The following is a 17,442-nucleotide window of genomic DNA, read 5'->3' on the forward strand; positions in this document are numbered from 1 at the left end:
TATTATATGAATTGCCATGTCCCTTGAGAGTAAAACAGCCCAATGCACTTGTGAAGTAATTATTCTTGGGCACTACCACAATCCTTTATTTAATGTGGACTGTATGTGTGGAATTGATTTGTAATGGCTATAGCATGCACTATAGGGTATATAAGTGCTCTCTGCTGGATAAGATACAGGTAGGCGTCGACTCTTACATATGTATGTCCTGGAACCCACTTCAGCATTTTCTCGTGGATTCAATGAGATTCAGCTAGAACAGTCGTTATGACATTTCAAAATGAGTCTTTTGAAGGCCTGCCCAGCCACACGTTGCAGTTATAAATGTACTGTCAATCCTCATTGGATTCATGTGTCAAGGGAGTCTTTGGGTGAAATGAAATTATGTCTCGGCTCTAAAATCATCATGTGGTACAGTGTCCCACTGACAGTACATTTTCCTGACGGAAAATGTGTTAGAATTGTTCTCAGGGGCGAAAAAGAATAGCGGAGATAAATCCCAATAGGATTTTGTTTTACCTCTCAGGTTTTCTTTGTGTGTGTGTGTGTGTGGAGATGTTGGCATTGATACACATGAAATCTTGAGTCAAATTATCATGCTTCAAGCCACCACTATTTTAGCAGCTAACTGGCCTTTTGGAGTAGAAAAGGGGCTGGTGGAGTAGAAAAAAAAGTGTTAATCCTCAAGATAATTTATTTTTTTCCTTTTGTTTTGTTTTGTTTTATTTTGTTTTGTTTTTTGTGTCATTCTTTATTGCTAAGGGTTGGTGGTGTTTATGCACTGCACTTCCCAGAGATCACCCGTCAGTCAAACAGTGTGTCCAGTACAGTGTGTCCAGTAGATTTTTCTCTGGAAAGACCTACCTGACACCTGCGTTAAGAACAGCAAATGTAAAGTCTTTCATGAACTGGATATAGGTTGAATTTGTGTTATTTCAGTCCAAATGGACATTTATTTACATGAAAATGTTGTGGATTATAACTTAAATTCATCACCATTCAGCTAGCAGTGGCTGGTGTAAATGTCCCCACGACGATTGTCATGAATACAGTCGGCATCAAAGGCCTGGAAGTGGACACCAAAGACCGTCTTGAATCTATATGCATAAAAGCTGAGCACTTCATACGCCAAACCTAATCAAACTCGTTAAATAGAATAATTCGTAGTGCAAACAGTCTGAGGGAGCGTCTGTCTCAAGATGGCACCACACTGATCTCCGTGGGCAGGGCGGCACGGGAAGCATCGGTGCTACTGAAATACCATCACACAGGCGAGGCGCTAGCTGTACCAGAATAGCACCTCCTAGCAGGCCCCCTGCCGAGAGGGCAGGTGGTGATACGGGGGAGAGAGGCATCCACAGAGGGAGAGAGAGAGAGAGAGAGAGAGAGTGTGTGTGTGTGTGAAAGTGGTAAAGAGTCACCACGACGCCTGCCACATCTGCAGTCGTGCTCGGCCGCGGATTAAAGAGGCCTTATTATTCCTGCGCACACCTTGAAATGCTAATGCTAACACAAAACAGCGGCTAATAGGCAGATTACATATTCTGAGGGCGCCGATTCGCATTGTTTCTAGTGTGCTCCCTCACCCCTCCAGCTGGAGCTTAGCCGGAGACAAATCCACCCACTCACTGTTTAGTCTTTTGTCCTCCATGAGGATGTTTTCAAATGTCATCCTGATGACAAGCAATGTTGTGAGAGCAGAGGAGACTAGGCTTGCTGCTTTCTTTGTGTTACAGCCTTCTCAATGGGACAGACAGGCAGGCACACAAGCACACCGCGATCACACTGACACACCACCATTCATCTGCTGCCTCTCTCTCCCTCTCTCTCTCTCTCTCTCTCTCTCTCTCTCTGTCCACTTTCTCTCCTTCTCTATCTCTTTCTTTCACTGCCTTGGTCTCTCACACTCTCTTTGATTGTCTCTCATCTCTTTCTCTTTCTATGTCTCTCCTCTCTCTCTCTCTCTCTCTCTCTCTCTCTCTCTCACTCTCTCACCACATTGCTATCAACAGTGCTGGCTGGATTAGCATAGTAATGTGCTTTGTTGCGTCACACTGGCTGTAATCAATTACAGCCGGTCATCCAGTGTGTATAGCCGCAGACATTTACACCAGTCCTGTGTTTGTTAATCATGTCCAACAGCATTTCATCTTTGGACTCGTTCAGTCTGCTGCCTAGAAAAGACTGACATGAAAAACATCACATTCAGAATTACTTTAATCGCGCTGAGTACAATAAATGTTCAGCGCAGAAATTTGTCTTGGTGACATTGGTACAAAAACATTTTGACAACTTACAGTTTCACCGTACATACTGATGAACAATGTGAAGTGCTAAATACGTATAAAATAAAACTGGCTCTCTTATATCTGAACTGGAGTTTTAAACCACCCAGAGTGCCACATGTTAAATGTTAATTATATGTGGATTCATAGCTTTCAGTCTTCCATCATGTAATTACTGGATTTTCTTGCATTGTTGTTTAGTAGTAGTTAGTTTCATGCAGTTTCATCCAACCAAAAGCCGTCAAGCAGCAAAATAAACAGCATTTCATCATTTGTTTAAATATCTGTTTTATTCTGAATACTTTCTGGCCCAGGGTTTTTATTATCTTTGCACAATAGTAATAGTTATTTCACAGTATTATAACTTCTGTAACCAGTTTTCAATATCACCAAGTGTTCCACAGTTGTACCCTGGCTGCAGTATGCTTTTAGTCATCTGTGAATTGAGTTATCTTGATTTATCTTTGAATTGGATGCCATAAGAACATTACATACTCACATCTTGTCAAAAATGAGAATGCAGAAGCTTCGACCGGGGCGAGATAGTCTCCAGCTCATCTGTGCAACTTGCAATATGTATTTGCCTCCGTACAATAGAGTGCATACACACAAACACACACACGTACACACACACACACACACACACACACACACACGTCCACATCCCTTTCTGTCTACCTCATCAGATTGCATCCACTTACACTTAACTCCCAAGATAGGGGTGTCTATTTGTCTGTCCGTCTGACTGCGTGTCTACTGCATCAGACGTTGTGCAAGTTTTGACCTCAATTCCTTCTCCACTGCACATTACAGAGTCTGCTGCAGCTACAGTACAGATTGTTCCAGATAGAGGAATCTGCCTTCTCCAGGTTCCAGACGCCACGGCATTGTCATTCCAACAGTGACACGCCGTAACCTTTAAAAGGAATCCCTGTCTGTCCATGACAGCACGTGTCAATCAGGGCATAGAGGAGCCAGACGATCCAAATCTGACATTTGTTCTCTCAGTCAAGAATTGATCAGAGGAGTTTGTAGCCCAGCGACATGCTCTCTGGAGATAGGAAGTAGCTGAAGTCTCAGCGGTGCTACGGAAATACGAGCAATGTATTGTATTTTAAAGTTTGTGATTTGTGTCCTCCTCCGTAAAGCACGTCGCAGCAAACCTGTTTGTTAAAACTCCATTATAAACAATTCAGACTGACTACACTTCACTTAACATTTATTTGGAGCGGTGTTTCCCCCAGAGTTTTATCCTTGTCAGGGTGAAAAAGCCTCTGAAAACAGCATTTAGACAATCATGCGAAAACAAAACTCTTCAAACCCATACTAATGAAATTGTTTTAGGTGGATTGGCAGTTCGTTAAGGCAGGGTGACCCACCGCACCTATCCGATAGTATGGGAAACTCTGATTTGTAAGTGTCACTATATGCGGATTTGCAGTTCTTAGCTGTTAGGTTTTAGATTATGCTCCCAATTAGGCTTTCTTGATCTTTACAATCAGGATTAAAAAAGCATTTACAGAACTTGCATAGAGACTTCACAGATGCCACACAAATAATTCATCAGCAAATACTGCTTTATCAGTTTATTGGTGTATTTGAATTAGCGGCTACCATGGCAACCACTCCTCCTGGGATCTATAGAAAGCAGAAAACTCAGACTAATTTACTTGTGTATAAAACTCTGTATAAGACATTTAACAGAAAATAAAAGAAGCGGAGAGAGAAGGAACTAGTGGAGAGAGGTGTGCTCTTATCTGAGGTAAAGGGTATAAAGTGTGCACATTGGGTGCTTAATGAGCCATTTCTCTTGTCATAAACATGACACTTTTAGATGATTTGTTAAGCATAAAGCTATAGTAAGTGTGACAATTAAGCATTTGATAAACTCCTGACATTTCTTTCCAAAATGAGTTAACCACCATTTAAAAAAAGTGACTGTATCTATTGTACTTTTTTAGGATTATCAGATAAATCCTTGGTTCACAAAATAGTAGCACTTTAAAAAACATGGCAAAGATGAGGCAATGTTTTTTTTTTTTTTTCCCCAAGATGGACATATAGTGGTTTCTAATTAAATTCTTCAGCCCTGGATTGGAAGAGCATTCGCAATGCATGGTCAATCTGTCCAATTTCCCTGGCCGTATTCTAAAGCCTAAAGGCATTTGGGTATTAATCTCTAAGTAGTGGCAAGAGTGGCAACAAGGCTTAATTCATTTACTTAAGAGCTTTTCACGTGGGGTTTAAAAGTTAATAGGACAATCACTCCGTAGTGCATTTGATTAAACCCTCTTAATTACCCCAGGTATAATGGGCTATTAGCAAAGGCCCAGTTGTAAAAGGGCAAGTGGGAGATGATTGTTTTTATGAGGTACTTTTTGTTCACCTCTTCCAATGTCAGGATTATACTGGATATCACATGAAAGCCCTGTTCCTCTTGCAATATGTCTTCAACATGGGAGTTATTGTAGGGTAGTACGTTGGTGAAATTTCAGGAATTTGGCTACTTGAATTTCCACACTGAAAACAGTTTAATTAGGAATTTATTTCTTTGCATAACCCTTTGAGACACACATAGGGTGTGTGAACACCTTTAACTAGAGGGGTCAGGAGCAAATTGGGGTTAATTTTCTTGCTCAAGAAAATTTTGACAAGAATCGAGCCTGTGACCTTCTAGTTATGGGATGTTCTCTCTAACCACCAAACCACCCTGCCGCCAATCATTATTATCAGTATTATTATTTTTGAGGTGGATATTCAGGGGATATTAAAGAGCAAACAGAAATGTTATATTAGTACTAATTTTACACCAGTTTGTGTTTTTTGTTTGTGTTTCCACAGACACTTCCTTTTTAAAACGGGCACAGGAACGACGCCTTTCTTTGGCGCGGCGACCCCAGGTTACACCATGGCAACAGGGACGGTTTACTCCACACCGGCGCGCCCTCTGCCCAGAAACAGCCTGTCCAGAGGGGCGTTCAAGTTCAAGAAGTCTCCCAAACACTGCTCCTGGAAATGCACCGCCCTGATCGCGGTGGGCGTCGCTGTTGTGCTGTCAATCATTCTCTGCTACTGCATCGGTAAGCGCGCATGTTTTGTTGAAAATGACACATCGCCTTAGTGAACACTTAATCAAGTCCGAGTCCAAGTGCAAGTTCCACACAGTTTTTGATGGCGAATGCATCAGCCGATGGCTTAATGGAGCGCTTACATCTTGATAGCTTAGAAACAAATCAATCCTCTAGCCAATCAGAATCAAGTGTTCACCCAGGCTTTGGCATGAAAAGTGTCACTGAATACTTGTTACTGTCTGATTTATAGGTGCGGTACAAGCTGTCACTCATGTATATCAAAATTTGTAAATTTTGCGCCTGAAAAGACTTATTTCTTTCAGTTTCCCGGAGAGGACACATGACTCCAGTATCTCAGATGGTATTAGACAGCCGTTAGATAGTCTATTCGGTCAAACGTAACAAATGATTGACAAGTCGACGAGAGTGAATGGAGCCGACATGCCTCTTAATCTATATAAAGTTTGATCTCTGCCAAGAGTATTTCTTCTTCAGTGCCTTTCCTTTTGCAGAAATTGCAGATGTCCTGATATGATTCAGTTGCCTCTGTCTGACTAAGCTATCAGTCAGATATGCCGACATATCCCCGGTACAGTTTCTGATGAGACATTCCTGACTGCGTTTCCCTTTGACAACGGGCTGTGCATCATCCCTGCAGTTCTGATCCGCGGCTCACAGAACGACACAGCCCATTCATATCCTCAGGAGCTCCTGTTAAAACACAGTCAGGGACGCCGAGATGGGCAGCACAGATGGCAACGTCAAAACGAAACTTAAGTTGAGGAAAAACCCTCAAAACAAGGGGAAACCAGTCCCAAACACTTCAACTTTAAAGGAGACCTTGGTCCATAAAGTCTTTTTTGTAGTAGAACCAAACCTCTCTCATTCTGTCAAACAGGAACTGCTTTTATCTTGGTCAGGAAGAGAAACAAACGCTCACCTTCCCCCCTTTGGGCATTATTCACTATGAGAAGGCCTTTGGGTGTTTTTTTTTACTGCATGTGTCATAGCTGACTTCTTGCTAACCTTTAGAGTCTTGACCACAGCAATAAAACCGTTAGAGATTCATCTCTCCTTATGCCCTCCCTTGTCATCCAAGTCCTTAATCTTATACTGTGACTTTCCCCAGAGCAGATATATAGGGATTCATGCAGCATGGAGAGGGGGGGAAATGTGACACAGTCGTATAAGGAGAAATACATCTTTGTTGCGAAGATGCTATAACCAATGTTTTATTGGCGAATAGAGAGGGGAGTGCTCTCTTCAGGAAGGAGAGGTCATAAATGTGCTATATCAATATCGATGTTCACAATCCCTTTATTGACTTGACTGTTTTGTTACTTGTTGTTATTCGTGATCTGATTTCATAAAATTAGTATGGATGTTTTCTTTTCCTTTTTTTACCTCAGCTGCTTCAGCTGTGTGTGTGAGAATCAGTTGCTATTTTTATTTGTAGTGCTATTCGCGACAAATCCGGGTTCACACAAGGAAGAGCTCAGCACAGGATCAGTCATTTGTTCAGTCGTTGTTACCGACAGTTCTAGCGGATTGGATTCATTTACAGCAATCTCATCCCAACAATCGCTCGCTTGTTTAATTGTAGACCTGTCGGGTGTTAGGGAATTGCAGTTTTGGCCTCATTCCTGAGTCTGCGTCTGGTGTTTGAGCTCCTTTGGTGTGTGTGTCAGCGTTAAGCAGATGCAGCCCTCTGCCACTTGCCTCAGGTGTCGGAGAGTTTTCCACCACTTCTTCTCTCTTTCATCTGCCGCCAATTCACCTGCCAGGTGCAATGTCTCAAATAGATAGATGGATAAATAGAACGTGCACTCATAGTTTACCACTTCTCCACTGTCAGCTGGCAGACAGTCCCATTAACACACAGAACAAACACACACACATACATACAGATGCAAACCTATTGATTCACCCTGCATCTTTGTTCTATGTTACGAAAGATGTAACTTTCTATCTAAAGCTTACAGGTTCCATGTTACTCAATTTTCTTGATGTTTTGCAAAGAAATGTATTGTAGTTAAAAGGGTTTTTATTGATTGAATTTGAAGTCCTCACAGGCAGAACAGTCACAATACTGGACTCTAATTGGCCGACAACAGCAGCTTCTCTAATTCAAATGAGGTAAATCTGCTGAGTCGAGGCTTTCCAGTTCAAAAGCTGCAAACTGGCTCGGATTGGAAGAATTTCAGTTTAGTGACAGGAGCCAATCAGGACCAAGTCCAGCTGAGTTTGTCTGAAACTGCTTGTAATTTTCTTAACTTTACATTTAACCTCTCAAATAAAATCTAATTTTAACTGTCTTCATTGAATAACTTCGATCATGTATGTACGTATATAAATTGAAGAAAATTGTAATTCCTATAATAAGAGATTATTAATTCCTATTAATACAAGATTCACCTTCATGTACAGTACCTATAAAAAGATGTACAGGAGTTTCATATGACAAAATACTTGTGACACACGGAAGGAGATGTACTTGTATACAGAAGATATACAAGACTTGGCAAAACAGTGCAGAGGAAGAGTTCATTTCCAATGTGAAAAACAAAACCATTATCTGACATTCGCCATTCAATATCTCTATATAAAATATAAAGAATGTAGTCATTAAAAGTGTTATCATCTTGTCAACCAAGGACTTAATCTACCTACTATTCTTTAAAAAGTAGCATCAATTATTATTTTGTGTTAACAATCACTTTTAAAAAGTGCATATGTCACACATTTCTCACTTTGGATGAAACTATTTGTATGGTCAGTTTCCTGAAACCTTGCATCACAAAATGAAACTTTTCAGAAATGGAGAAAAAGGTTGTTGAGATTATTGATGTGTTTTTCAACGAGGGTTAGCTGAGCGAAGTGACAGCCGTCGGCAAGCTGCTGACATGATGGGCAGTTCTGGCTTTAATGGAGCTGCGCCAGTTACAGGAGGAAGGCAGGTAGTACAGGCGGCTCCACTGACCAGCGACAGGGTAGATGCAGTGTGAAATCAGAATACAATGGACATGCTTTGTATAGGGCTGGATGATATTGACAAAATCAAACATCACAATATTTTAGACCGAATACCTCAATATCGATAAATTGATGATATTTTTGGAATGAGTATTCGTGCTTTCATAAGATATATACATCTACGAAAACTTTTAAAATTAGTAATGATCATTGGTAATCGGTAATGTGTAATCAGTAATAAGTAATATGGATATGATGAGCAGGTAAAGGCAATCATTGTTCATTTTACTCAGCCAGAACAGGCGTTCATAAAAGTTCATAAAATTGTATCGCTTCACTGTAACACAGCCTTTAAGACCAGGAAGAAGTGACATTTAAGTTACTTACATTTAACTAATTCTAATACTACTAATACTAATACTAATACTAGGATTAGTAACAGTACTATATTTGTAGAATCCCAGTAGGCCTAACTCAGGGAGACACTGAGCAGCTTCACTCTTGTGTTGGGTTATCTTGGTAGAAAAGTTGTCATTCCATCTGAGGCTGCTGGAGACACTTATCCCTGGGAACTCGAACATCTTAGCCATGCTCAGAGCCGAGCGGCTTGTCGAGAAGTCCCCAGGGGGAATTTTTGAGGAGATGTGCCGGCATGTTCCAGCAGAAAACAATGTTTATCTCAATCATTTTGAGGCTGTCGAGCTCCAAGTTGCTGTTGGCACACCATGACTCCAGATGGGACACCTCTCTCTCTGGTAAACGGACTAATTATTTTTGGTGTTGATGCCCATCAGGATGGTGTCATCTGCATATTTAAATGGGGAACTCTACGGATGCTTTTAATTCTCATTTAAGTTTTCTGATGCCCTAGCTTGGGTAAGGTTATATCAGTGTTTTATTTTACCTAGAAAGAAAAGAGAAGAGTTTCTTTTGGACCATTCTGCAGTGCCGCCACCAATGTACAGCCATTACTAACAATCATTTGAAAAAAGATGGAGGAATTTACTGTGAGAGCAGCCAGGAGGATTTTCTGGGGCTCAGGTTACATTTTCTGGTACAGAACTGTTTGTGCCACTATAGACTAAAGACTACTTGGGTTTAAGATCTCAAACAAATTCAACCTCCCATGCGTTGTCAATGGAGGAGCTGCATAGGGCACATTTTGATGACATCAGAGATTAGAGCCTAGGTTCTCCGGCTTCTTGCTCGGGAAGAGAATTGCTCGTGCCCCATAAATATTAATTCAACTGGCCTAGGCTGCAGGAATAACTTATGCAAATTCATAAATTGAGGGCTATTCACCTTGAAGCAATTTGTTGGTGTGCTAACTGGGGATTCAGGCGTTGGTGCACCAAGAGTAGAGAAGAGGAAAGAGCAGACATTGGTGTTGTGGTGTGTTTGATGCATGAAAAGTCCAGTTCCACACAGCTTGTCCTGTCTGGTAGGCAGTTGGTGAGACTGGGACAGTGGAGCGCTCAGTGTTTAGCCGTGGAGCTTCTCTGGACTGATCATGTTCAGTGAAGTGGAGTCTGACAGGAGCCAAGCCAGTCACAGTGTTTTTCAGACAGTGAGACTCAAGTCAAGCCAAGTCTAATTAGTTTATAAAGCTGTTTTAACAACCTGGTTTGTGACAAAGTGCTTTGCAGAGAACAAACCACATATACACATCACATATTTTAAGATATAGGGCCACAGCTTGTGTGTGTGTGCGTTTGTGTTAGGGCTGCAGAATTAAAACAATATTGAAGTGTTGGTTATACTTTCAATTCCCCTGGTGTGGTAAATATCAAGCGCTTCCATCATGTGTGACCGATCACAACCTATGAATGTGCAACACGCCTGCAAAAGCGTGCAAAACTTAGAGATAGAGATACTGTGGTTTTAAACCAGATGACGACAGAGTGCAGATTCTGTGCAAAGTTTGCCTTCGGGTTGTAGCTGCACCCTAAGGTAATAAAATACGAATTATTTATTATTTGAATTTTGTAAATAAGGACCACAATAAGAGTAAGGCAGTAAGAGTGAAAACAAGCTGCTGCAACGTTGAGAAATACTGCACTGAAACAAGTGAAAATATGTGTTAAGTGCAATAAAAGTGCAAAAGTGCAATAAAATAAGATTGTTTTCTGAAACTGAGACAAATAATTGTGAGCAATAATCATTATCACAATATTTTGCAAAATCATCAGGAGTGTTTGTGTGCATGTTGACCCATGTTGTCTGTCAATTCACCTGGCTGTCATTTCACGTCTCCTTTGATGAAGCAGTTTTTCTCACTGTAGCAGTGTTTGAGGAGTTAATTTCCAAAGTGCTATATGCCAATTTAGTAAATATGTAGAGGTTCCAGTGTCCTTTAAGAAATACCCTAATTTGTTTTCATTTTGTGCTATCAATCATTTTGTAAGAGCAGGTGTCACTTTTTTTTTTTCGAGAGTGGGTATTTCATTTTGAAATGAAACTCTTCATTTCCTGAGTTGATCCTGAAAATTTGGGATGTAGCTCAGCTAACAGTTCAGCAGCCACCAGCATGTTAGACCTAGAAATGAAAATCTTTACACAATGTGGTGCATCGAAATGTGATGAACTGAAGTTAAGAAAGTTAGAATTTAAACTTGAATTAGAATTTAAAATGAGTATTGCAGTTCAAATAGGCCAATGCGTATATATGTGTTGATCTTGAACCAATGTTAAGGACACATGAGAGTATATTTATAGAGTGGACTGAATGAAAAGTTTTGAGAGTGTCAGTCAAGAAGAGGTGACCAAACATGTCATCCATGTTATTAAGGCCGTTATTAAGACTGACAGAAAATAAAATGATTTCTTTGCAAAAAGAAAAGCTACTCTCTCAGAGTCGCTGCTAAAAGCAAGAACTGGCTATTTAAGTATGCAACACACAAACAGACAGAAAATGCACAGCGGCTGTTTATTTGAACTGCTGGAGACAGTGCCATCAGCATTCACATGAAAGCTAAGTACTGGCTCATCAGTGGCAGCCTTTAAACAAAACACGCGCCCCGTTTTCTTAACAAGCTGCTGATTGATACGCTGTTTGTTATCCATACAGGTTTTCCATCTCGCTTTTGGCCCGCCGCACATTTGATATCCTCTCTGTCCCTACCTCCACCTCTCAAGTTATTTGCTGCAGTCAATATCCATCTTCCCAGCGAGGGAGGGGTGTTGGAAAAAAGTTCCTCCCGCAGATCAAATGGTCGGAAATCAAGATGCTTCCTCAGCATGTTCCCTGGCTGGTGACTTTGAAGGAGATTGGCCCTCTCACTGCGCTCACAGAAGCACCTCAGTTTCCCAAAACAACAAGAACACAGTTTGATTGCATCCGATACTGTGACAATAAAGCAGGTTGGCTGAATGAAAGCCAGACACAGTTTAGTTATGTAAGAGAACTAGAGGAGTGTTGCCGCTTCCAGCAGCTTCTTACCCTCTCCCTTCCCCCTCCTGCTGTGACTGTCTGTCTCAATACACTCTCTTACTCTCTTCCTTAACAATCTTTCTCCCTCTCTCTTTCTTTCTCCCCGTCTTTCTCTTACTCTCTCCCCGCACATACATGTAGTTGTATCTCTGTGTCCTTCTGGCTTTGTATTAGACTTGGGGAGTTTAAGACTTTTTCGCTGTTTATTGTCTGGCTGTCTGAAGTGAAAGCTTTGTGTCAAAATAGAAATTCTGCCTGCTGCTGCCTTTGATACAGTAGCTGCTTTGTGTGCCGACACTCTGGCACGTTAATGAACAGCGTTCCCCAAGGAAACATGCGACAGCAACAGGGTTCCTACGTATTGATTGAAATGACTTTGTCTGGCCTCTTTCAGCGCCGTGCTTACATAAAGGCCACCCATGGTAGTGTAACCTCAACAAAAAACTAAAATACGAACTGAAATGTTGAAGTTAAACTCTTTTTTTTGCACTGGATTTATGCATCGTGCTCACCCACAGGTCTTTTGTGCTTAAATGGCTTGATCGTTTTTTGTGTGTTTTTTTTGCTTGTTTGTTTTTTCATCCATTTCTGTAAGCCCACACAGCTTTTTTTGTGTATTTCACAGCAATGCACCTTTTCGGCCTCAATTGGCAGCTCCAAGAGTTGGACAACCAACCGGCTTTCGAAAACGGAGGAGTGGGGAAGACGGGGCCCACTCAGCCGAGCGTAGTGACGGCTCTGTCTGCTGACAGCGGTGAGGAGAAGACGATTAACTGACATTTGAATAAATCTTTACAGTAGATTACTGATTGACGATCAAATAAGCCTTTAGAGAAGTAATGAGTAGTAATGCAAAAGATTAATATGGTTATGGAGGAATAATTTAGAAATATGTTTTTGCGTTATCTGCGTGAAGTAAGACAGCAAAGCTCCTTGTCATTGATGTCCCATGGTTTTTTAAATGATGCGGTGTTATTTGGGCCGTCCCGGTGACTCAACTGGTAGAGCGTGTAACATGTAGACAAAGTCCTAATCGCCTAATAGCAGCAGCAGGGTTCGTATCTGGCCCATGCCCTTTACGGCATGTCATCCCCTCTGTCTCTCTCCACTCTCTCCACTAACCCTAACCCTCCAATAAAGGTGAAAATGCCCAAAGAAATTATCTTACAAAAATGCAATATTTTTTTTTAACAGGTTTCATGGGTCATGAAACCAGCACAAAAACATTTAATTAAATGTAATTAACATGTAAACCTAAAAAGTAAGAAAAAAGGCAAATTGTATTTACATGTTTTTTCTCTGACAGCAGTGACGCATTCGGCCTTATGAATGACAGAAATTGTTCTAGTGCTCAATGCCCAAATCAGTCTGTACAGTTATGTGTGATCCTGCACCTTACGAATATTAATTGACTTTTATTCCAGACAGCTTTGTACCGCCTAATCATAATCTTGGACCATTCTGTATTCAGCACCAAGCAGACAGGCCATCTTAGCTCACCTTTACAGCAAAAGCCACCAAATTAATCTCCAAGCACACTAAGGTATTTAGGATGCACGGCCATGAACGCATTAATTGAGTTGAGGAGGCCAGGCAAAAGCTCAATTGTTTAAACTGGGCTAGATTTAAATCCTCATAAGTACTGCTAATTAAGATAGCATGAGGCAGGTTTTGGACTGTTTAAAGGCAATCGATAGCCGGCTATTATTCTCCCCAGAGGTAAACTTGGCTTCCACTCTTCACTTTGACTGAAGCTAAAGTGACAGGCAATGGCCTCATTACACATTCAACACCAAGGTATGCAAACACTGGAAGACTGGCCGAAGTAGAGAGACATACACAGAGCACACACACACACACACACACGCCTACAAACACGTAGACACACTATACACGTGTCTATCCCTTACAGGCTTTGAAATACATCTTAAAAGATGGAAGTGTGAAGGCTAAATACTGTTATTAGGATGTCTCTACCTCGTCCGCCTAACAAGCTATAAGTCATTGCCACAGTTAATTCAGAGAGCGAAGCCGCATTCTTTCTTTAATAGAGCTTTAGACAGCGAAGATTTGGAAACGTTTTACAGATTTTTCACTCCTTAACAATGTAATCTGCTCTTGTAACAGTGCCGTACCAGCTACGGTTTTTCATGTGAGTATGAGTCATTTTGAAAGCGGCCATTTCTCCATCTTTGGCGCTGTAAGGACACAGTTTAAGGACATCATTCGCCAAATTGTTTTGATTTGCTGTTATTGCCCTGGCCAGGTAGCGCTCAGTATATCTGACGGATTCCATTTAGACCTTATCTGATATAAAGCCTTACTCTATGAGTCACCAGGACCACACAAAAGATGGGAGATGTGGCCTGTTAGAGTCTTATAAAAAGCCAATTATATTTGGTCTTTTTTTTTTTCAACGAGCAGTGCATCATGGACCATAGGGAACCATTACTTTTAATCCTGTCTTGCTTGGCCGGCGCTCATTTGAAAAAGAGATGACTATCTTATTGTTAGCTCTCTGCTTGAATAAAAGGAGTAAGATCAGGCAAAAGCTAGAATGCAGCTTTTACTGATACCCAGAGATCAAATACTTACATAAAAATCAAGATTACATTTTAGATGGGAGTGTAAAGGTTTGAACTGATGGCATGGATGACTCTGACAGATATTTACGCTTTATCCCCTTAACTGTGATGTTTTGAAGCTGTAACGCTTTATATGATCTTGGTGTGGGTGTGTTGCTGTCTTCTAGGAAGGACTAGTGTGCTCCACCAGGAGAACAACTCCATTGACACCGGGCAGGTGGAGATAGGGCGGCGGGTGGGTCAGAGCGTCCCACCAGGCGTGTTCTGGCGCTCTCGACTGAGCATGGAGCAGCCGCGCTTCCTCAAGTTCAACATCTCGGTGCAGAAGAACGCTCTGATAGGAGTGTATGGGCGGAAGGGACTTGCACCATCTCACACACAGGTAAAGGCTGAATGTGCTTCTATATCCGTCTTTATGAGATTCCTTACTTGAATTTGGATATACATTACCAGTCAAAAGTCTGGACACACCACATTTTTCTTTATTTTTACTATTTTCCACATTTTAGAATAATAGTAAAGACATCAACACTATGAAATAACACAAATGGAATTATGCAGTGACCAAAAAAATGTTAAACAAATCAAAACTATCTTAAATTTTTTGATTCTGTAAAGTAGCCGCTCTTTGCCTTGATGGAAAGGTAAAGGCTTTGGAAAGAAATTCATACATAGGCATCAACTTCACTATTTATATTTGTCTAAGAAGCAAATTCCAAGCATTTAAGCATAAGCCTTTAGATCAAAATGGATTTAAGATAATGAAAAACAGTAGGTTACATTCAATCAGGTGTGTCCAAACTTTGGACTGGTAGTGTACATACAGCATTTCTTACAAGTGTGATTATGAGTTCCAGCTTAGTTTGTTAGTTTTCTTCTCTGTTTGGCCTGTGTGTGCGCACATGCCTGTCTGTTTGTGTGGCTGTCTGTATGTCTTTCTGTCTATGTGCATCTGTGTGTATTCCATTCATGAAACGCCTGTCATTTGCAAATTGAAGTATTTTGAAAAATGTCTGATGCGTCTCTTGAATGGCATTTCTGGGCATCAGAATGTCCGGTGTCTGCCGATGGTGATGGAAGCACTCAGACAATGGTTATTTTCCACCACACTTGACTGCAAAAGCTCTTAGCTTCACCTTCTTGACATTCTCTCATAGCAGAGATGGGCTTCACTCAAGTGAAGAGAGTTAGGGCCACTATTTGATGGAAGACAGTCCGATGCGAGTGACAACAGGAGAGCGGGACTGCACTTTGAAGGTGAAAAAGGGCAGAAAACTAACAAAATCAAAGAGTACTAATGAACAAGACACTACTTTTATGTCTGGAGCGGTTGTTGCGCAGACACTCAAGCTTGTCAATGCTGGACACTGTGTCCACTGTGGCCACCTTTAGATTACATTCTCTTCAGGTACCAGGAGCATAAATCGATGCATTTACTTAACTGAGCATGAAAGACCCCAATGAGAGATATTGACTGTTGGTTGTATTCGCAGCTTGGAAGACAAGACCAACTTTTAAGTGCATCAGCCTTTCCACCTTTGTCAGATATAGACTTCCTCCGTGTGCTATTGAGTGTCTGTCTCTTCTTGTACAAACCTAAGTTGGAAAAAACAAACTTTTCTAGTTGGATTTTTTTTTTTTGGGGGGTGGGGGTGTGTGGATTTACACTCATTTGTTATTGAGTGTCTGACTAAAGTTGCTCAATCTAAAGGTCGAAGAATTTACAGGCTCGGAGCGTTCCTCCTCTCCACGGGGCGTCCGGCGGTCTCTCCACGCTTGGCCTCCTGCCTGTTATTCACTGGTATTGTTGGATTGAGATGAGTCGGGGGGCTTTCACAGCGGCTAATCGAGATGTATGCACTTGGCCAGGAGGTTGTGGGCTTGTGGGATGAACTGTTTTATTACTTACCCCTCCGGCCAACAACACAAAGAAGTCAACTTCCGCCAGGTTAATATCCCTCCCCTGCCCTTCTGCTCCACTCAAAAGGGTTTAAATCACAGCGTTCACTTCTCCTGCCCCTTGCTTAACACTTTATTCCCTGTCAGTGTGCAAGTCAATTGAAAGGTTGTTGGTGTCCATGTGTGTCACATTTTTAAACACTAGATCCTTATTTATTGTTTCTTCTTCCCCCCTCCCTTCTTTCAACCACATTGAAATCAATTGTGTTTTTACGTGGGTGGATGTTATTCACACATTCAATAAAAAAAAAAGAATAAAATGTAATTGTTCGGGAAAGTTGATAGGTTGCGTGCGCCTGAAATTAAAATCTGACATCATCTCAGTTGAGTGGCAATCAAAATCAATGCCTTCACAGTTCATTAAAGCCCTCCCCAAACAGCCTCATCATTGTTTTCAAATTCAAGCTCTTCTAAAAAACCAGTCACAGTGCAGAGATACATGCTGCAACACATACAGGCAGTGTTGCAGCATGTATCCTACAGAGTGTTTTATCCAGGAGTCCTGTCTGTATGCGATGCACTTCTATGTAGCCTATAACTCTTTTTTAGCCAGGGGGTCTGTCTGTATTTGCTGTACTCCTCTGCAGCCCACAGCCTACTAGTTTTAGTTTTAGTTTGAGCTCGGGGACTTGTCGACATGTGTGGCGCTGCTCTGTGCTGCGCTCCTCTCCACCCTACAGTCTCAGTCAAAATGAGGTTCAGGTGTTGAGCAGGTGCAGTGAGAGGGGATCGAGAGCAGATGCACCACTTTGCCCGCTTCAGCTGGCAGGAGTGAGTCGTTACTCGTAGTTTACGCTGTAAATCAAAAAAATGTGACTGTTGATGTGATTATGCTGTGTTCACGTTATACAGGAAAGTAGATATGAGCTACAGTATATGTTATTTATGAGTTATATGCTGTATTCTACCTGTAAGTACCCCTTTTTATTAGCTTTCTGGTGGTAAATAATACTTGGGGACTCAAGGGAACAAGCAAATATCTGCTGTCAATTGTAGAGAATAATATATGCATTTTAAATATAGTGAACGAAATTAATGATTTTCATCACATATGTCATTTTGTGATCGCAACTCTTATAATGCCATGGCAGGACTTCACTGCTTTCTGAATTTTTTCATTTGTGGTTTACATTGAAATG

The 17,442-nt window shown here is 41.3% G+C and overlaps 1 protein-coding gene across 11 annotated transcripts in view; it reads left to right on the forward strand.

Moving 5' to 3' along the window:
• Positions 1-17,442, forward strand: part of LOC139657431 (teneurin-3) — a 119,287-nt gene that overhangs the window by 48,098 nt on the left and 53,747 nt on the right. For all 11 annotated transcript variants that reach the window (XM_071535316.1, XM_071535293.1, XM_071535324.1 and 8 more), the window contains 3 exons: positions 5,127-5,365; positions 12,385-12,513; positions 14,512-14,726. In XM_071535316.1, the coding sequence (XP_071391417.1) occupies positions 5,127-5,365; positions 12,385-12,513; positions 14,512-14,726 (583 nt within the window). The remainder of the gene's footprint in view (positions 1-5,126; positions 5,366-12,384; positions 12,514-14,511; positions 14,727-17,442) is intronic.

Source organism: Centroberyx affinis, unplaced genomic scaffold (genome assembly GCF_046629955.1).
Source record: "Centroberyx affinis isolate AG114_WGS23_722 - 3 ecotype Tasmania unplaced genomic scaffold, CSIRO-AGI_Caff_v1 ptg000175l_1, whole genome shotgun sequence".
In the NCBI taxonomy this organism is placed as follows: domain Eukaryota; kingdom Metazoa; phylum Chordata; class Actinopteri; order Beryciformes; family Berycidae; genus Centroberyx; species Centroberyx affinis.